Source organism: Stenella coeruleoalba (genome assembly GCF_951394435.1).
Source record: "Stenella coeruleoalba genome assembly, chromosome: 15".
In the NCBI taxonomy this organism is placed as follows: domain Eukaryota; kingdom Metazoa; phylum Chordata; class Mammalia; order Artiodactyla; family Delphinidae; genus Stenella; species Stenella coeruleoalba.
The window spans coordinates 24,806,626-24,827,622 of record NC_137161.1 but is presented as its reverse complement, the minus strand read 5'-3'; the positions used below and the strand labels follow the sequence as shown (position 1 = coordinate 24,827,622).

Genomic DNA, 20,997 nt, shown 5'->3' with positions numbered 1-20,997 from the left:
GGAGAGTTTGATGCTCCTATGGCCAAGGGTGGCAGGGTTTATCAGGATCACTGAGACAGGCAACCACCCCAAGGACAGCAGTCTTTAACAAGGTCAGTAAACCCACCGTCATCATAAACATAGAAGCAATACCTATAGTCTTCAGGATTGGTACACTTGGCAGGGCCACCCTTTGGGAAAAGGAATATGCTTACAAGTACTATCAGCCATTAAGTCTCCTCCCCTCTGACCAGGGAAATTCACCCTAAGGGAAGTATGTATTCAACAGAAGGAAGATACTGCATAGTGCAAGGCAGACCTGCGTTAAGAACTTTACATACACTATGTCATCATCTTTGAGGTAGGCATTTTCTCATTTTATGGATGAGAATACAGGCTATAATCAATGGTAGAGGACTGCCACTCCAGACTGTTGAGAGCCTACACTCATAGCATTTTCAAGAATTAGCAAAACCCACCAGTAGGGTACTGACTTAATAAACTATGGCATAACATGAATAGACTCTTATGCAGTTATTTTGTTTGTTTGTTTGTTTTTTTGGTGGTACGCGGGCCTCTCACTGCTGTGGCCTCTCCCATTGCGGAGCACAGGCTCCGGACGCACAGGCCCAGCGGCCATGGCTTACGGGCCCAGCCGCTCCACGGCACGTGGGATCCTCCCGGACCGGGGCACGAACCCACGTCCCCTGCATCAGCAGGCGGACTCCCAGCCACCACGCCACCAGGGAAGCCCTCTTATGCAGTTTTAAAATTCTAAAGATACTAACTTGGAAAAATGTTCTTGATACTGAAAGATTCTATGGTGATAGGATTATGGCAATTAAATTTTTGAAATTATAAATTTATCTTCTCAGTGAGAAAAAGACTATATACCACATACTATAAAGCCCAGCTTCTAAAAACACATTGTAAAATCTAATGGTCTGTTCAAATGTGAAAACTTAGTATTGCCAGGGCAAAGAATCTGGATTGGGGAGGCCAGGTCAGAACTGGGGCCTCACACACCACAGTAGTACTTCTTCCAGGCTGACCAGCCCAGCATTTTTTCTGAACACTTACTTAGCCTGCAAAATGTTTGGGGGGAGAAGGGGCTACAAGTCTGCATAGTCTATGTTCCTCTTAAAGAAACTCGGATACTAGAACACTTCCTACCACTTACAATCCACAAGCTAGGCACTGCTTGCTCTAGGCATGGGGATACATCATTGAACAAGCATACTCCCGGCTCTCAGCACCTACAGTGGCCTGAGGGGAAACAACAGTTGACATGCAGTGGGCAGGGACCTCTGAAGTGTAGAGTGAGCCAGATCATCTTAGGAAAAGCTTAAGCTTTTTTGTAGGTGAGGCTGGGGACAGGTATGGAGTCAAGAGGTTTTTATAAAGACTACAGATATAACTGCATGTTTATGTGCTTATGAAAATGCACATCAGCATACAAAAGACTCAGGCAGTCACGGAACATGTTTAGTCTCAAACTCTTCTTTACCATGGAACATCCCACCCCGCACCCGGCATAATTAGAACACTCTTCAAGACTGCTTCCTAAGACACTTTGGAAATGGTGGTCTGGTTCCCTTATAACCATGGCTCTTGATCAGAAACTCTCAATGGCCTTTGCTTTGTCACTCCATGAAAGGTTCCTTCCAGCTGAGCTGTGGTTGGTATGAGGTAATATAGTAGACAAAAGAGAGGCTGATGCTATTGTGAATGGGTAACCTTAGGGCAACCCATCATTTTAAATGGGTCTGCTACAGTCAATCCAATTTTAACCAAACAATACCTCAACTGGACTATCTCAAAGAGTTAGGATCATTCCAGAGAATCTGTTTTGAGAATGGAGTTAAGAACTGGAGTTGAAATTGCCAGCCTCTCACCAAACTGTAAAGTCCCATGTCTCCCCACTAAAGAAATGAACAAAACACACATATATATGCACAAAAGCGCTAATTCCACAAGAGGCACTGATCCTTGCTTTATTCACACGGTAACATCTGACATTGGGAATTGTGTGGTATAGATACAAAAGAAGGAAGATGAAATCATAAACAGCAGTTGAGTTCATTAGGGCAGTGCTGGCAGCTCAGCCAGTGTGTAGTCCCCTCAGGTCCTACTGGGTTGAGGGAATGCTCTGCCCCCTCCACTGCTTCTTGGCCAAGATGCTTTACAACACTTGGCCTATACTTTAAAATTAAGGGTCACAGTGATTAAAAACAACACGGTCAAGACATTCAAGGCTGAGTGACTGCTCCTGGAATAGTCTGGCAACAAGAAAGTGAGGAGCAGCATTATGCCCTTATCCTTGGCAAGTACGTGCAAGGCAGATCACAGCAGACATGTAAGATGATCTTTTCCCCTGTGCTCAGTGGAGAAATACCTTTTCGGCCAAAACCACAGAAGGCAGAACCAGAAGGAAGCCCCAGAAGCACCACACAAGCAATATCACCTCTTAGTTTCTCATGATCACATTTAAAAGCTACTTTAATACAGAAAATAGAAAAAGCATTTGTGGTGGGTCCTTTTCAAATCCAGAACACAAGTTGGGGAGGAAAAAGAAAAGCTTCCTCTAGCATCATGGTTTGGACTCTCAAGAGTTCTCTCTACTGCACATGCCGCACCACTTCCTCACCAGCAGAGGCCCAACGGGTTTTTCTTGGAGTGCCAGTTACAAGACACACCCAAAGGCTGTTATCTCTAAACTTCTCTTAGTGGCCAATAAGGAAGAAAATGCTAAGGAAGGTACTTAGCACCTTGTATTCCCTCATGTGGTAACAGCTGGAGGACTTAGCAGTGAGGTAGTGGCAACAATCCTCACATAATGAAAAGAATTCAAGTCTATAAAATCGTTCTCTGGACACTGAAAACAAGCTGTCCTCCCAGACCTCATCCTCCAACCACCCTCTCACGTGAAGCTGTGTCTACTCCCGGTATACCGGGAAGCTGAGAAGGAAAATGGCTACCCAGCTGAAGTTTCTCAGGACTAGGATACAGAGACCTCGCCAGAGCCTAGGCACAAACTGTTCTGCTGAATTCATTAGGCATAATTTTTTTTTATAGAAAAGAAAACTGAAGGACAAACCAAATTGAAAGAATCACTGTTATAATAACTTTAATTTATCTTGCATTTTACAGAAGTCTATGAACGATTTTAAAAAAGCACCGCCTTACCCCATCATATTTCTCTGACAGTTGTTAAAGTAGGCAACGAGTATGTCAACAGCTTGAGCAACGGCATCTTGCAAGAATTTCAGACCAACCGGCCACACGCCAAAGAACTTGGCAGCTTTTCTATCTTGTTTTTAATACAGTGGTATATCCACTCTGATGGTAAACCTGTCCAGCCAAATCTCCACAACACACTTTGCAAAATCAGTGGTGATTAGCAAATTAGTTAGCTTTGGCACGGAGCTGTGCTCGCTTGCCTGTGACAGCCTGGAAGCCAGTTTTGATGCTGGCAACAGAGCATCGAGAATGACAAGTTTCACACTGTAAGAAGTAGAGTCGGGTGTCCTTTTGCAGGATTGTGTCCGGTGATCGGCACGTGTGACAGGTGACATATTCCTCTGCAGGAAAAGCAACATAAGGAATTACCTGGTAGCCACAGTGAGCCAGAGGTTTCTTTCTTCTGAAACACTTCTACTGACTGCAAGCCCAAACCAGGAAACCCAAACCCAAACCCAAACCCAAACCAGGAAAGCTTAGCTTAGCTACACTTAGGTATTCTAGGGGTAAGAAAACACAAGCTATCTGATGTGATGCTTCACGTACTTAACAACAGGTTGAAAAAAGACCCCGAATGTCCAAAGAAGCAGTGACATTTGCCAAATGCCTACTCCTGGCTGTGTTTACAGGAGAGCCACTTAGAGAACTTACTAGCTTTCCTAGGTGGGAACAGATCTGCCAATTTTAAGTGATTAGGAAGGTAACAACTGGGTCAGGCCAGGTGTGAGTGCAGACAGATTTCTCTGACTTGGCCTTCAGCCTGGAACCAACCAGCAGCCTTGATCAGCTGGGTCGTCTTAGGAAATCCAAATCCCTCCCCATGACCCCTAATCGGCCACCAAGAGCCACCTCCCACCCAGCTCCCCACCACTATCATTTTCCCTCATCTAAGGCCAGCCTTTCCAGCTTCATTAAAAACCAATGGCGGTCCCCCAAAATATTTCAGCCCAATAAGAACATTTCAGAGCGACATGTTAGAAATTATAAACTTACTGATATATCTTCTCAAAACATTTTCTATCTGTTTCTGTTGGAATCTTCCTTTAATTACAAGTTGGTTATTACCATCTATAGAACCACTGTGAAAGAAAACAAAAATATCTCCATTATTATTTTCTTCCTATAAGGAATCAAATTCCAGGGCCTTTACATTTAATGAACTTAAAATATATTCAATGGCACAGGATAAGTTCTAGGAGCAGTACTACCTGGTTTCTCAAAAATTATTTTTAATTAAGTAGTTGGTACCTGATGACCCTATTTCCTGACATTAAATTCAATTTTCAATTAATTAAGTCTACAGCAACAAATCTGATTCGTTAACTGATTTTAAGTCTAAAACAAATTTATTCCTTAACTGTCTGTGTGATGACCCATTCACCCAACAAAAGGACAATCACACTTTTACTGAATGCATACCACATGCAAAGCAGTGAGGTAGGCTATAAACACATGCAAAGCAGTGAGGTAGGCTATAAATACAAAAAATATGAAAGGAACTACAGATATCTTTAAAAATTCTAAGACTAAATCTTTTGATTCAGTTACATACAGCTGATGAACATGTTCTAAAACTGTGGTGATGGTTAACTATGTGAACAAATTAGAAACCATTGGATTGTACATATTTACATGTGTGAATTGTATCTGTAAAGCTGTTACAACCCTCCCCCAAAAGTACAGTTGAAATCACAGGCCTCATATTGTCAATGGTGCTTAAAAAGAAACTTTTTGAAAAGAAGTTGCTGACAAGTACTTTTGAGAAAGCAAAGCTCTCTGCTAGACGTCATGTGTTAAAAATTACAAATCACAAAGTGAAACAACAAAATTCAGCCAAGCAGCATTAAATTTATATTTGCTCCGTATCTTATTATAAAACTGACTTTTGCAAGAACCTCTCCTGTGATTCTCCTTTAACTATAAGAGTTTATTATCATCCTGCATGAACTGCAACCCCTAATCTCTAGGCTACAGTGACTTCAATGCTTGATGCAAGAAATTTTTTTCATTCACTGTCAAAAGAAATTGAATTTTCTCAACAACCCTGTAATATTTAGCCCACTGACCATAAGTTCACTGGTCACAACTTGTTATAATTTACCTCACCTCTACAAAAACTAAATTATTCTGAGAAGTAGGAAAAACACTACCTTTTACTCCTTCATCAGTTAATACAAGTTAAAAACAATGATTGTAACAAATTTACATTTAAAACAATTCTTCCACAACACAGTCCACATATCTACCACTGGTCAAGTAAATTACTCCTTAACCCCAAAGCAAATACAGCCAATTCCAACAAACTGAGTTTCAAGAGTAGGAAGAGAACAGGACACCTCAGTTATCTCTATACTGCCAGCAAGGCACAGGATTAAGGCTCTTAAGAGTTCGAGCTCCTGAGAAAGGCAGACCTGAGTTTACATCTTGACTGCAATTAACTAGCTATGTTACCAACCATACAACTTCATTTCAGCAAACCTGTTTCCAAATGTGTAAGACAAGGGTAATATTAGTTTCTAACAGTTCACATAACTGTTTAAAGATTGAGATGGTACCCAAAAAAGTGCTTGGCATACAATGGGCACTCAATGTCTTAGTCATATTTATTATGTCCTAATTCTGCATTACTTATTTTTAAAGGGACATTCAGCTTCCTATTCCTAGCACTTATGGCCAAACTAACTGGGATGGGCTCCATGGGACACTGGCCCTCCCGAATGGTGATGGACTGGCGTGGTGTCTTCAACAGGAGAGCCCTAAAGACAGGGAAGTAACTATTTAATTATGGATACCTGTTTCAATGTTTTTCCCATGCCACTAATCAATTTATAAGCTGTACTTCATCCACAGCCTATTTACAATTTAGAAAATAAATTCTGTCCTAAGAAAATGGCTTCCTCTGAAATCTGGTATTTGCTCCATAAAAAGACCCAGGAATTCCAATTAACGACAGGAAATTCTCTAAACATGGCAGAGCCATGGTGCTCACTCTGGTATACCAACAGGCCTGTTCACAGACGAGCCAATGTGAACTTTGTTTCCTATTCCCAAGTAACCAACCTCCCACAGAAATGAACAAGTTTTCCTCCTTCACTGCCCTAAAAGTTCCTCTGACAATAAAGTGAATGTTTTTTTTTTTTTCTAAGCGTGTTACATATCTTTTCAAGTTAAGAGAATTTCTTATGAAATGTCCATTAATACTGTAAGTAACTATACATAAATGTGAATATAGTTTCTTACCTTGTACCCAATTCAGCCAATAAAAATGCAAGGAGATGTTTGGGCTGACGATGTAATCTAAAAAGAAAGTCGAATAATATAAACCTTATCTTTCATGGAAATCTAACCAAACTTCTAAAAACCTCACCCTGTTCACTGTTTTAATTTGTTATTACGCAGCTATTAGGTGAATTTTAGCACAGTTCATCAAACTCTGAAATGAAGATAAATGATACCATTTGTTTACATTTCAAAGCCCATAAAACAATATTACATTTTATTTACAAACATATACACATTGGTAAATGTCTATAAACAGGGACAGGAAAGGTAAATACGAACTTTAGAGGATAAAATCTTTTTCTAGGAAGGAAGGTAAAAGGGATCAGAAAGATATAAAGATGGCCTTAAACTGTAACTGTAAAGCCCTCTTTGTAACGAAGCAAAAAGATCTGAAGCAAATGTGTCAAAAGGTCAAAATACAACAAATTGAGGTAATGAATACTTGGGTATTTGTTATGCTAATTCCTATATATTTCCTGTTTGCAATTTCTTTATTTAAAAAGAGCGAAGTGTTTCACAGCAGCACAATAGCAGAAAATTTAAAACAGCTAAAATATTCACCAACTGGGAAGTAGTTAAATAAATTACGGTACATCCATTCTATCTTGCTTTTAAAATAATACAGGTCTCTAAATACAAAAAAAACAAAAAGATGTATCCACATAAAATGAAAAAAGCAAATACAGAGCAAGGCCACTCAGTATTTTCACTTTTTTTTTTTTTTTTTTGGCTGTACGCGGGCCTCTCACTGCTGTGGCCTCTCCCATTGCGGAGCACAGGCTCCGGACACGCAGGCTCAGTGGCCATGGCTCACGGGCCCAGCCGCTCCGCGGCATGTGGGATCTTCCCGGACTGGGGCACAAACTCGTGTCCCCTGCATCGGCAGGTGGACTCTCAACCACTGCGCCACCAGGGAAGCCCCTTTCACTTTTTAATTCTATTCATTTGGCACTGTTTGAGCTTGTTCCAATAAGTAGATATTACTATTACAATTTTAAAAAGTTATTTTTAAAAAGTTACAATTTTAAAAAGTTACTTTTTCCCAAAAATGTAATGAGTAAGGGTTGGTGAAAATATAATAATAATAATAACACTTACGTTGCTACTGGGAGTATAAACTGGTATAAACTTGTTGGAAAGCAACTGCCAATGTTTGCCATAAAAATGTCCATTCCTTGTGACTAGGCAATTCCATTTTGGGAATTTTTGCCCTAAGGCTCTATTCTGAGTTCTGCCGAGATACATGTATCTCCCAATGCATCCCAATGCAGCCATAAATAAATAAATAAAATATTTAAAGCCTTGTGCTTCAAAGGATGGCAAGAAAGTGAAAAGACAATCCATACAATGGGAGAAAAAAATTTATCTATATATATAAAAAAATATGTTGTATAACTCCTAAAAACATTTAAAAGACTAATGATAAGGGTAAAAATTTCACAATATATTAAGAGAAAAATATGTTAAAAACCAGTACAATACCAATTTATTTAAAAATATGTAGATGCATAAAAGTAGCAAAACAAAAATATTAAACTATAATTACCTATCTCTTAATGGTGGACTTACAGATGACTTTTTTTCTTTAGTAGGTCTATATTTTCTAATTTTTCTATAATAAGCATATACTACTATTGCCATCAGCAAAAAAGTCTAAAACCTTTTAAGTCATGCCTAAGCAATGAAAACAAGTGGTTACTCTGGGCAGGGAATTTTTAGTGATTATATTTTCTTTGTTTACTGTTGTTTTCCCTTTTATCTGCAACAAGCATGTATCACTTATGAAACTAAAAAGAACAGGAGATAAGGTCAGTTGCCCTAAGGAACCTGCCAGAAAAGGTGTAGCTGAGGAGCTTTGAGAAGAGCCAGCCCCAGACAGTGACCTGGGGGTGAGACAGGCATGGAATGCGATGGTAATTAAGAATGTCGAAATCTCATCAACTGTGTCTTGGCAATAACCATCCAAGGAAGAAGGACATTAAATTCAGCTGCTTTCCCAAAGCTCACTGCTTGTACTTGCTTGGCAGGCCCACCCCAGGCTGATGAGCTTTTCCACCTCCCTGGGCTCTCCAGGCCCCTGTCTAAGGACTACAGTCAGCCTTCTTACTCTTCACTCCATCTGGTTAGGATTGTCTCATGAGTCAGCATGAGTGGGCTTCTCTCACTCCTGGATGCCCAATAAAACAAGCCTAAAGACCTGTGAGTCAAAAGAACTGACGGACTCGAACTGTGACCTCCCTCGACCCCACCCTGACACCTGTGCATTCTTTCTACTTTTTAATAGAGTCCACAATAAGCATATTTAACATACACTCCACTGAGAATCTAGCATTTGGGACGGAGACTCTGCATTAACCAACTTACAATTTACAGATATCTGTAAAGTTGACAAAAGAAGTTTTCTTGGTTCCTACTCGGACGACCTGTGGAGGTTTCATGACAAATTTCCTTTTCTCTCCAGCAACCATATCTGGATTCTTTTCCCTCATGATGTTGAACACTCGATTCAGTAGCTATAGAGATAAAGTGGTATTCGTGTACAGTCTTATTAATAGCAGGAGTATAACGTTCCCACTTGAGTCATTGTGCTTTTCCTTTAAACAGAACAAACTTTACTTTTTACTAAATGTACACACACATCACATGTTCTGGGAGCTCCCTGAAGGCAAGACTCAATTCTCAACCAGGAACTGGTCCCTTATGGATGCTTAATAGTTCCTTGTTCAAAGTTAAAGGAATGAACAAGCCCCTAATTCTACTGTTTCTGTGGGAAAGTATATAGTACCTGGAGAAGTAAAATTCAGACTACCCTGAACAAGCAAACTCCAGACTACTATGGCCCCCTATTCGCCACTCCCTCTCCCTACTGTCCCCCTTCAGTGGGGCTCCAATGGCCTCAGAAGTTCATGGATTCAGATGGAACAGTGAGTACTATAATGACTGCCACATTGTGGACAGCCTGCCCCAAACGTCGGCATCAGGCAGTGCGACCTCTCTGGGTCTGTTTCATTATCCACCTATACTTCAATGGCCCTTTCAATTCAGGGAACATTTATCCTGCTTTTGTTTTGAGTTCTACTGAACAGTTCAGCCCCCTTTCATAACAGAATTTGTCTTACCTCCTCATATGTGTAGTCTCTTTCTGAACCTGCCCAAGCAGGGCCTGTCTGGTTACTGAATGAGATACCATCATCTTTTTTGCTGTCTTCATCTTCTAAAGCTACAGATAACAAAGACTGTAAGAATGAGGGGTAGAGCCTGATACAGTAACAAAAAGGGGAGAAGGGAGAAGCAGATCTAGAGAAATGAAAGCTTCAAAGACATCTGGTCTTCCTTCCCACAGCTGCATTCACAACAGCCTCAAGCATAAAGGCATCAAGGCTCACAAATAACCCCATATTCCTTAAGGGGATGTTACGATTTTCAAAAACCACCCTCTAGGAATGTGTGGTAATACAAACACATTGAACTGTCTTGATTTAACAAACATAAGATAAAATAATGCACTGGGATAAATAGAGGAAAAAATGTTCAATTGTTTTGAAGCACTTAAGAAACATATACATCCATAAAAACCCATCTGCTGACTATACTAAAGTTCTCTAAAGCAGCTATAGCACTTAGAAGCTAATAAACAGCACTTTTAACAAAATAGTAAAAGATTTTTTAAACATTTAAAATTCAGTTACAGTAATTGTCCCAATAGTCTAAATCAGTATGCTTTAATATAATCACAATTGCCAAGTTCTTCCCCCATGAAATCTTTTAAACTGTCATTATGAAGTTAGATTCTGTTTCCTTTTAGCTTCCATTATTAGGCAGTGGAAATAAGGGGCAAGAAAAAATAAATAAGGAGGCCACCCATGGAAGAGACTAGGCCAAAGGCTTGTGTAGCCTAGAAATGAGCTAAGTTCCCAGTATTACCTTCATCTTTCTCGAGTATTTCATCCTCATCTGGGAACTTGACATTCTTCTTTTTCTTCTTTTTATTGCCAAGCATAATGTCAAGGTCATCCTCTGGTTCAGCTGGTTCTTGAACATCACTTTCAATTTTAAGGTCCTAAGAAAGTGAGATAAGAGTCTCAACATTTTGCTACTAGGATTATTATTATTTTTAAATGACATGGGCTGACATGGTTTTGGAGGAAAAAAAGATATTCAAAACTGAAGTTACAGATCAGAACTCTCTCTCACAGGTGAACCAAACTGGTTCAGTCTGTCATTTAAACTGGAAAAATTTTAAGACACTTTTGTGGGACCTTTTCCTTTCTTTTATCCACCAGCCTTGGGATCTTACTATAATTATTGTCCATGTTTTTAAATCAGGCCACTGTCAGAATCAAAGAAACAAGGATTCTTAAATCTTCTCAGTGACAATCTTCAGCAGGAATGGGGTTCAGGAATGTTTTAAATAAGTTTCTAAGTATTCTGATGCAGTTCGTAGGAGGGTTTTTTTTTTCCTTCTGACACCAAATACGTGATGTTTTTCCACCTCAATTCTCCAACTCTCTGACACTAACTAGGTGACCTACAATTCAATGCAGTTCTAACACTACCCAGAGTTAGTGACAAACTCCATGGGTTTAAGGGCTCAGTCACATAAGACTGTCTTCATAGAGGCCAGGTACAAGTATAGAGTCCCCACGTTTCCCATACGTATGTCCTACTTCAAATTCAGAGGTTCCCACACACCCCTGGTTCAATAATTTGCTAGAAGGACTCAAAGAATTCAGGAAAACACTTTACTTAACTATTACTTTATTATATTATATATATATATATATATATATATATATATATACACACACACAATATTATAAAGGATATGCTCAGAAATAGCCAAATGGAAGACATGCATAGAGCAAGGAAAGGGAGGCAAGAGTGCAGTGCTTCCATGCTCTCTTCAAGTATACCACTCTCCCAACACCCCAGTGTGGTCACCAATCCTGAAGCTCTCCAAACCCCACTGTTCAAGGGTTTTTTATGGAGCTCACCCATGAAAGAAACCCATGAAAGGTTTTTTGTGGAGGCTTCATTATGCAGGTATGATTGATGAAATCACTGGTTCTTGGTGACCAAATTCATATCTAGAGATTCCAAGAGTCTTAGGAGCTATGTGCCAGGAACCAGGGACAAAGACCAAATATTTTTTTTTATACCACAGCCAGCCTGGCACCAGACTGAGGAGGTCTTTGGGCATCACTTCAATAGATAAATCCATGAAAGAGGGAGAAGGCAGAACCCACGGAGAATTAGGGTCCTATGATGAATGGATAGAGACAAGGTAAAGCTTGATCCCAAGATTAGCTGCTATAGTCATGGATGTAAATAGGGCATAACCTTGAAATGAGATATAAAAAACCCCAGAAGAGCAGAAAGGGCCAGTTTCAGTCTCCAGCCTTCTAATCTCACCTCCTTTCACCAGTGTATCCAACTCCCTGCCCTGAAGTGTGCCATCCACATCACCCATCAATATCTATTTTTGTGCACCTACATCCTGAACTACTCTGTAAATGGCTATAGTAATTTTAGAAATCTAATCAGCAGAAAAGTTGGAATAGCCGGGACTAAAAGAAGCTCAGCCTTGAGATGCCAAATCCAGCTGTGTAGTCTCAGTGCCACTTTTGGCCATCAAAGACCAACCAGCCCATGTGTATTAGCTGGATAACACCAGACAAGAAATCTGATACTAACCTAGTCTCTAATAAGATGGCAGTCAGTAAATGAGAAACTCAGACATGCTAAATATAAATGAGCACACATCAGCCAGCTTCTAGTCCTATATTATTATTTATTTTATCCCAGTAAGATCTATTTCCAACCTGAGGCTAAGACCCAGTGAAAGGTAGAGAATAGCACATAGTGTTTTTGAAGATTTTGCAAAAGCCCTGTGGTGCTCTGAAAATTCAGGGGGAGAGTAACCCAAGATCTTTAAAATACTTCAGCCTCAAGTTAATGCCCATGTCTTGCCTGATAAGGGTACTTGTAACCTCTTACGTTATGACTTCAGTAGCAGAGAAAAAAGTATCCAAGCACTAAATTAGAGCTTGTAAGTGGCTCTTCAGGACAAAAGCTACTAGAGAAATTTGTTAAGCAAGACTTTCTGTGGCACATCTCTGATGTGTCACCTCGTTACCCAGGATATTTATATCTCATTCATTCAACATAATTTGAGCATTTCTCTTTATCAATTTCCTTATAACAGTAGGAAGAGAAGAAAATCCCCAAACAGGGAGAGAGTAGGATAAATCCAGGTAAAATAATCTTGTTCTAAAGAACTCTAAATTATCCCTGAACCTCCAAAAACAGGAAAAATATCTTATTTGTTTCAGTACCCTAACAATTAGCACACAATGCCTGACTCACTATCATCATTAACATATATTTGCTGAATTAACCAAGTCATTAAAATTGTGACATTGTTTCCAAAACTCAATGAATTACTGCTATGTGTGGGATACACCTTATTTACTTGAATTTGAGCAAATAAATAATTTACCAAAGAAAAATTTGGGTAAAGGGCACAAAAGGGGACAACTTAGTGCATGTGTATGTGTATTCTCACTCCTTCTCTCTCATAATTCTGAGATATTTGTATTAGAAATCAATCCAGTAATAAGACAATTACAGGGCCTCAAGTCCCTACAAGATCAGAGAACTCCATAAAACCAACCTGAGTGCTCTGGTTCTCCTACAGACTATAAAATCATCAGCCACCAACCACCACAGGCTGGGGTTCATTCTTTGCTGCTCAGAAGAATACACATAAATTTGTGTATCCTCAACATGCTACCAAAAGTTTAACAGAAGAAACTATATTTGCTCTATAGGATTTCTCACAGAAGTCTCTCTCCTCAGCCAATCTCAGTATGATTAATGACAAGTGGCATTTTGTAATCATCTTAATGGCACACAATACAATGTGTAAAACCTAACTTTACATTCCTTTGAACCATCATCCCTTTAAGATACCTAGTCAGACAAAAATCCCAAGAAACTGACCTTAACAGTGGTGACTAAATACTTAATAACAAAAGCAAAACTAGTAAGAGATGAGACAAACAGGGAGAAACATCAGCCACTAGCAACCTTTCAAGAGGTCAAATTTTACCTTCAATAAGAAAGCAATACTACCTTTACACCTTCCTCAGCTTCATCAATATCAAATATCTTTTTTGTTTTTTTCTTCTTTTTCTTCTGATTAAAGAAGTTCAAGTCATCTAGATCATCAGAAGCATCTAAAAAGAGAATTGAGATTCTCAGTTATTAACAGCAGAAGGCGAAGCATTAAATTATGAGTTAAACCAATGTTTCAGCTATTAATCGATCAAGTCACCAGAATAGCGAGATTGGTATTAATTAGCACAGTAATTCCTCCACAACCACAAAGGTTAGGGTTCTGAAAACAAAATGGCAGGTCAACTCAAAGCTTTGTAGGAGAAATCTGGCTAGGGGACCATGTTGGGAATATTTATTTAGTAATCTGACCATATGATGCCTCATTGTTCCCAAGACAAAGTCAGGGTTCTAACATAATTTCCAAGGCTCTCCAGCTTTATCTCTCTACTTCTGCTACTCTTTCATCTGTGACACCTTAATTCCTAGTTCCAGCTCAACTGAACTACCTCCACTTCTTAGTGAAGTGTGTGTCTCTCACCTTCAAGCCTTCCTATGGGCCCTCCCACACAGCTCTTACCTTCATCTCACAGGATCTTTGTTAGGAGTTACTTCCACCAAGAAGTCTTCTCTAAGCCTATCCCTCCTGTTCCCCAACTGGGTTAGGTGTCCCCTAGGTGCTTTGATAGTACCTTCTACCACTTCAACAGAGGTGTTTACCAGCTGCTTGTCTATCTCCCAATGAGATATTAAGGGGCTATGCCTTTCTCACCTAAATCCCAGTGCCTAGCTCAACGAGCTACTCAATCAATCAGGCTACAATATGAATAAAATGAGATTTTATCCACCATTAGTGAGTAATAATGGGTTTGGTTCAATAAGTTTTCCATTTGTTCTGCCCTACTGTACACTAGAAATATTTTTAAATGCCCCACTACAAAGTTTTTCAAGGAGCTATTTATGAATTAATTTTGTCTTAATAAAAGAATGATTTACTTTCCAAGTTTGTTTTAAACATGTATAAGATGCTTAGCACATGGTATATGCTCAATGAATGTTAATTTTCTCTATCCCTAGTACAGTGTCTTCTATTCAATAGGCATAAATGTTTACTTAATCATTTATTTCTAATTGTCAAATGCTGTCTGTGTTAAAGCACAGAGTGAATAACTCATGCTGGTGTCTAAACCCAAACATTTTAGGCTGTAATTTTAATCTCTTCTATATGTTTTCAAACTTGTTAAGACACAAAACTCTTTATCTTGGTCCCATTTCTTCCTGCCTACACTCAAATACAACCACCATTAAAACTGGAAAAGAGACATCCCGAAAGGCTAGACTAGAAGAACCAGCCCTGGAGTAACAAAGTTTTGTCATCTCTGTCTTGTGGATTCAGTGGAATTTTCCCTGAAACAAGTCTTATCAGAAATCTGGCAAGGTCCCATGCACACAGACTGTTGATGGCCTCAGCTTCACTGTAATAGATAGCCTCTCAGGCTGAAAGGACACTGTGTGCACAAAATCCAAAACACACTGATGGAAGAGAACCAGGTCTCCCAGGACAACAGTGACTCTCTCATGTCTGCCACTTACCTTTTTTCCTACTGTCCTCTTCATCAGCTTCTACATCTTTGTCCTCAGTTGGCTCTGGCTCCACTTCTTTTGTTTCTGAGGGCTGGGTTTCTTCTGTCTGGGCATCCCCTTCCTCATCTAACATAAAAGGCTTCTTCTTCTTCTTTTTCTTCTTGCTCATAGTAGGATCAAAAATCATCTGTTTAAAAGATAATTAAAAAGAAAAGGGGACCACGTGATTAGTTTTAATGATACTCACATTCCAAGTATGCTGTATTCTCAAAAGGCATACTCTTAAAAGAAAGAGTATTTGACGCATTAAAGTATCTAAAAGGATTTTACAAAAAATATATATATATGTATGTACACACACACACACACACGTAACCTTCCTTATACTATTAAAAGTTGAGGGGGTGGGCTTCCCTGGCGGCACAGTGGTTGAGAGTCCGCCTGCTGATGCAGGGGACACAGGTTCGTGCCCCGGTCCAGGAAGATCCCACATGCTGCGGAGTGGCTGGGCCCGTGAGCCATGGCCGCTGAGCCTGTGCATCCGGAGCCTGTGCTCCGCAACAGGAGAGGCCACAACAGTGAGAGGGCCACGTACGGCAAAAAAAAAAAAAAAAAAAAAAAAGGAAGTTAAGGGGGTGCTTCCCCAAAACATATGTACATGTCTTTTAATTTAAAATTATCACAAGATAACAGAATTTAGGAAAGGGATCTTAGCAATAACTCATGCTTCACCCCTCGCTTTATGAATGAGAAAACCAACGCCTAGACAAGTCATACGTGTTTTATTTAAGGTTGGTAACCTGGGGTTGCTATACCAGGAGACTTGAACTGATAAAAAAAAAACTTAAAAAAATTTTTTATCCTGAAACTCAGACAAGCCTTTAAGGAAATCCATCAGCAGCCCTTCATGTAGCAAATCTCTGAGTAAAAGAAACTTCTATACAACCTTTTACTCTGCTTTTTGTTTCTGGAACATTAAAAAATACAGATAAAGTGTTTAAAAGCACAAGTCTAGAACCTAACTGACTGAATTCAAATCCTGACTCTGGTTCTTACTTTTGTTACCCCAGGTAAGTTCTTGCCCTCTCCTTGCCTCAGCTGTAAAATGGAGATCAGTAGCAGAAACAAAACCAAATCTCACGAGATTATTAGGAGAACTAAATAAGTAAATAAATATAAAACACTTGGCGCAGTGCCTGGCACAAAAGTACTCAATAAATGTTAGCAATTATTATACAATTTATATAATGCTTTACAGTTGACAAAACATGGTATCTCTTGATCCCTATCACTGAAATTTCATCAACTCAGGGTGATCTAATTTCCAAGACATATCATGAAACTCAAAAAAATTCCCAAAACTGATTCTGATTAACTTAAATTCCTTTATGTCCCAAGTACATTAAGGAAACTGAGCTACACTGAAACCAAACTATGGTCTGTAATAAGGTAGGGTAGTATAAATATAGTCCTCACCCAATACAGAAGGATTTGCAAGACATTCTGGAAATTGATACAGCCTCATTTCAAAGTTATCCCCTCCAACCTTAAGAAGGCTCTAATTGTATAAATGAGCAATTCTGAAAAGCAGTCAGTCTGAGGAACATGATCTGGCAAACTTAGAGGATAGAAGAGCCAGGAGGAAGGAGTTCCCCACTGCTGACCTACTGGGTCTTGAGTCACCCTACATGGAGTGCTGTAATCTGTTCCAGGGAAGAAGCTATAATTCATCCTTATTCCTGAAATATGGAAGTTTGGCAAAAGGACAGACAACACTCCAGGCACTATAAATTTGGTTGTCTGGCAGGGCTTATAGTTCACTTACTGCATTTTTTTCAAGCATCAAGTTCCCTAGAATATTAATTATCTTTTAACTATTATTCAGCAAGACAGACTAAAGGTAAGGGGGATCCTAAAATCATCAAAGGACATCCTCACAACCGCCCTGTTATGCTCTGAAAAACATTCATATAGGTCCACAGGGAAACAGTATGGTTGTAGCCTTGTAAAGGGTTATAAACATGAAAGAACTGTACACTGCAGTAATTAACACCTCTCTCAATTACTCTCTCTGGATACTTAAGACATAAACTCATTGCCTCATTTTATTCACACCACTCAGCAAAACCAGACTTTAAAAATATGGAAATAGGGATTCCAAAATAGTGCCCAAAGCAGACCTCCCCCAAACCACAAGGTCACATCAGTCTTAACTTTAAAAATGTGGTTTCTGGGACTTCCCTGGTGGTCCAGTGGTAAAGAATCCACCTTACAATGCAGGGAACGTGGGGATCGGGGAACTAAGATCCCACGTGCCGCGGGGGCCCGCGCAACAACTACTGAGCTTGCGCACCTCAACTAGAGAGCCTGTGTGCTGCAAATTAGAGAGCCCATGAGCTCTGGAACCCGGGCACCACAGCTACAGAGGAGAAAACCCAACACCACAACTAGAGAGAAGCCCGCGTGCCACAATGAAAGATCCCACATGCCTCAATGAAGATCCTGTGTGCCTCAACTAAGACCTGATTGCAGCCAAAAATAAAATAAATAAATCTTTTTTTAAAATGTGTTTTTTTTTAAGACTTTCATATCTGACTTAACAAATTATCACAGTCCATATGTTTTGTTTATGAAACTAGCTGGGATGTGAGACGCAAATAGTTGCTCACAGTACACTTATGGAAAAGCACAGACTCTTCTGGGCTTTCTTTTTTTTAACTCTAGATAGAACAAAGCCTTCAAGTTTTCTCTTTTCAACTTCCCACACTGGGTTGGGTTGAAGAAAGTGAGGAAAAGGGACAGCAGCAAAAGTTACCCTGACAATAGCCTAAAGTGCTTCAGCAAGTTGGAAGCCTACTCCCATCTATCATACCTTATTCAGGATGTTAACTTTAAGGCCACAGCACACCCCACCCAGAAGGCAGGAGTGAGTTACAAAAGCACCCAGAGAAGCAAGGTGAGCAGAACAAATGCTCTGAAGAAATGTGTCGTCATCTCTGGGTGATAGGATTCTGGGAGATTTTTATTTCTCTTTGCATTCTTCTGTGTTTTGTATACGTCATACAACACATATTCCATTTTTAATCAGTTTCTTTTGTAAAACACCTTACTATGTTGTGTGACAACCTGACGTTCCGATACTTTGTGGATGGGGCCTAGTAATAAGCAATAATCTTAGCTATTGACAGCACTTTAATGCCTGCAGATTAGGGACTTTTTCCTCACAAGGCAGCACTCATATTTCTAGAATACTGCTTTTTAGAGGTCATGGTTCCACTAGTTTAAAAGAGATTATGTTATGTGAGTTTTGGGCTTATTTGCCAGGTTTAAAAGGAAGTGTGTGCAGTTTATGACAACTATACATTAAAAAACTATTAAAAGAAAAAAAGGAAATGTGAAAAAAGAAATAAATTACTTTTTAATAGTAGGTTCTTTAATGCTCTATCCTGGCTACCAGGCAGCACTACTTCCACTGTAGGGAATCCATCACAGTTTATAAATCATTTCTATGTACAAATTTTCACTCGATCCTTACGTCTGTAAAGTAGCCAGAAGTTAAGGATCGGCCTAAGAAAACTTATCTATCCAGCAGTATTAAAGGAACCAGAACCTGCACATACCTTCAGAGTGGAAGCCAAAGGCAGGATTCTAGTCATACTAACTTGCTGTGTGATCTTGGGCAATTTAACCTCCCTGAGCCCTTATTTCCTGTTTACAAAATGGACTGGTAGATCTGAGAAATGCAAAGCTGCTTAATACTTTATGGGCTTCCAAAGTCCTCTGCTGGAATGCTAGTTCTGACATCTCTGCTTGACGAAATCCTTTTCACCCTTCAGTAATATTCCACTTCCTTTGACATCTGACCCCACTGCTAAAACTGAACCCTCCAGCCCTCCAAATCGCTGTTAATGGCTCTATTTCTACCTCCTATACCAACTAGTAGTAAATCTCTTACAACACTTGCAAGTACTTTACCACAGAAAACCAAACACAGAATAGCACCCCAGAGAACTCTGCACTATATAGGTACTTTATTTGTTAAAGGTTATGAAAAGCTTAGAAAATGGGTAGAAACAAAACAAGCATGAGACACTGCCAGTCTCAGAACTTTTGAAATACAGTGGCCTAGAGCAATGTCTACCATGACCTCCAAGCAAGAACCACACACCTCCCTTAGACTCAGTTTCCTTCCTAAGAGAGCGAGACCCTCCTAGTCACCTAAATGGAGATTTCGAATTCTACTACTGGCTCAGCCACTTACTATTTGATCATGAGCATCATACAACTCTCTAAAAGCCTCGGTTTTCTCATTTCTAAAATGGGCATAACAATACCCACCTTAAAGGGTTGTCATGAGAATCAAATGAGAGCTCAGAATCCCCTCCAGAATAAAATCCAAATTCCTTAACTTGGTCTTCAAATCCCTCCATGACCCACCTACTACCTATACTTCAAGGGATTAACTCTAACCAAATTGGATAATATTCTACTCCCTTGCCCTGGATCAGGCCTTTCCACTACTTGAGGAAATTCAAAGCATTTCCAGGGTCTACCTCAAAAGTCAAAGCTCGAAAAAGCCTCGAATTTTTCTCTTCCTTCTCTCCGAGGCCCTATTGGCCAAGCACTCAAATGTTTACAGAAATTAATTATAAATTCAAGGGGTTTTTTTCTGGTGGGGAGAGCTGGCCGGTAAGCGGTAGCTCTCCCAGCAGTGTTTATACCTACGGATATCACTTAAAGTCAAATTTCATTTTAGGTCGTTTGGTTTTAAATAAACTGGGATAAATCTGGCCAAAAAGAGATTTGAGGAAATTTGCTGAGGTACAAGCACGACAGTATAAAAAGACCCAGGCATCTTTGCAACTCAGACTTCCCGCTGACGTCGCTGAGAGCTCTGCTAAGGAAGGCTCAGGGACTCCCGCCCTAAAACTTTCCGAAAAAGTTAATCACTTTTTCAGGCTGAAGGATCTTTTCCTCTCGTCCTACCCCCCTCTACATGAGAACAAGGGTGGGTGCCGGGCAGGACAAGCCAGCCTGCAAAGTTTTAAACTAGGGCGCTCCACCGGAGCCAAGAGACGCTCCTCTAGGCACCACCAGCGCCCAGAGAGTGAGAGTTGAAGCTGCACCGTCAAATCGAAGGGAATGCAGGGGCCGCCAGCCCCAATCTCGTTCAGCTGGGGCATTAACCGGGCATGCAAGCTCTCTTCTGGAGGGCGACTCAACGTGCTCTCCATTCCGGAAACGCCGGCCACGGGAGGACGCCGGCCTCAGCGCCGCCACCCTGAGGAGAGCGGGGCACGGCCAAGCCGCGGTTCCGGAGCCCTCGCCGGCTCTGCCGCTCCGCGTCGCCTAGGCCCGGCTGCCCCACATGGCGGCGGCCGGCCGCTAGGCCGCAGGCCCAGTCTCCCACACTGGGGTGGGTCTGTCTCACTGCCTCCGTCCCTAGACCTAGCGCCAGCCTCAGGCCCTCACCTCGTCCCCGGACATGGCTGCGGCTCGAGTGGGCTCGGCACGGACGGAAAGTCTGACAGGTCAGCCCCAGGCCCAGGCTTCAGCGTTGCTCCTGCCGACACCTCTCCCACCACCGCACTAGGCTCTTGCATCAGCGAAAGGGAACAACACCCCGCCCTCTCTTCCCAAGAGTTAGAAATGCGCCTGCGCAGAGACCGCCAAGGCGCAGGCGCGCGGCGAAGCCGACCTAGCGCGCTCCGACTGGCGCGAGTTACCAGGCGACGCCGCGGCGACAGGCAAGCCGGGACTTGTAGTCCGCCTAGGAGAGGCGGGCGCTAGCGCGGC

The 20,997-nt window shown here is 40.8% G+C and overlaps 1 protein-coding gene across 1 annotated transcript; it reads right to left on the bottom strand.

Annotated features, from left to right (window-relative positions):
• Window positions 1-1,154: 1,154 nt before the first annotated feature.
• Window positions 1,155-20,824, bottom strand: EIF2S2 (eukaryotic translation initiation factor 2 subunit beta). The gene is made up of 9 exons (XM_079944149.1): window positions 20,674-20,824; window positions 15,211-15,388; window positions 13,636-13,739; window positions 10,426-10,561; window positions 9,621-9,721; window positions 8,866-9,014; window positions 6,460-6,516; window positions 4,213-4,298; window positions 1,155-3,560 (listed from the first exon to the last, which is right to left on the bottom strand). Exons 1-9 carry the CDS (start codon window positions 20,686-20,688, stop codon window positions 3,385-3,387), a joined length of 1,002 nt encoding a protein of 333 aa, XP_079800275.1. The 5' UTR covers window positions 20,689-20,824; the 3' UTR covers window positions 1,155-3,384.
• Window positions 20,825-20,997: the final 173 nt, after the last annotated feature.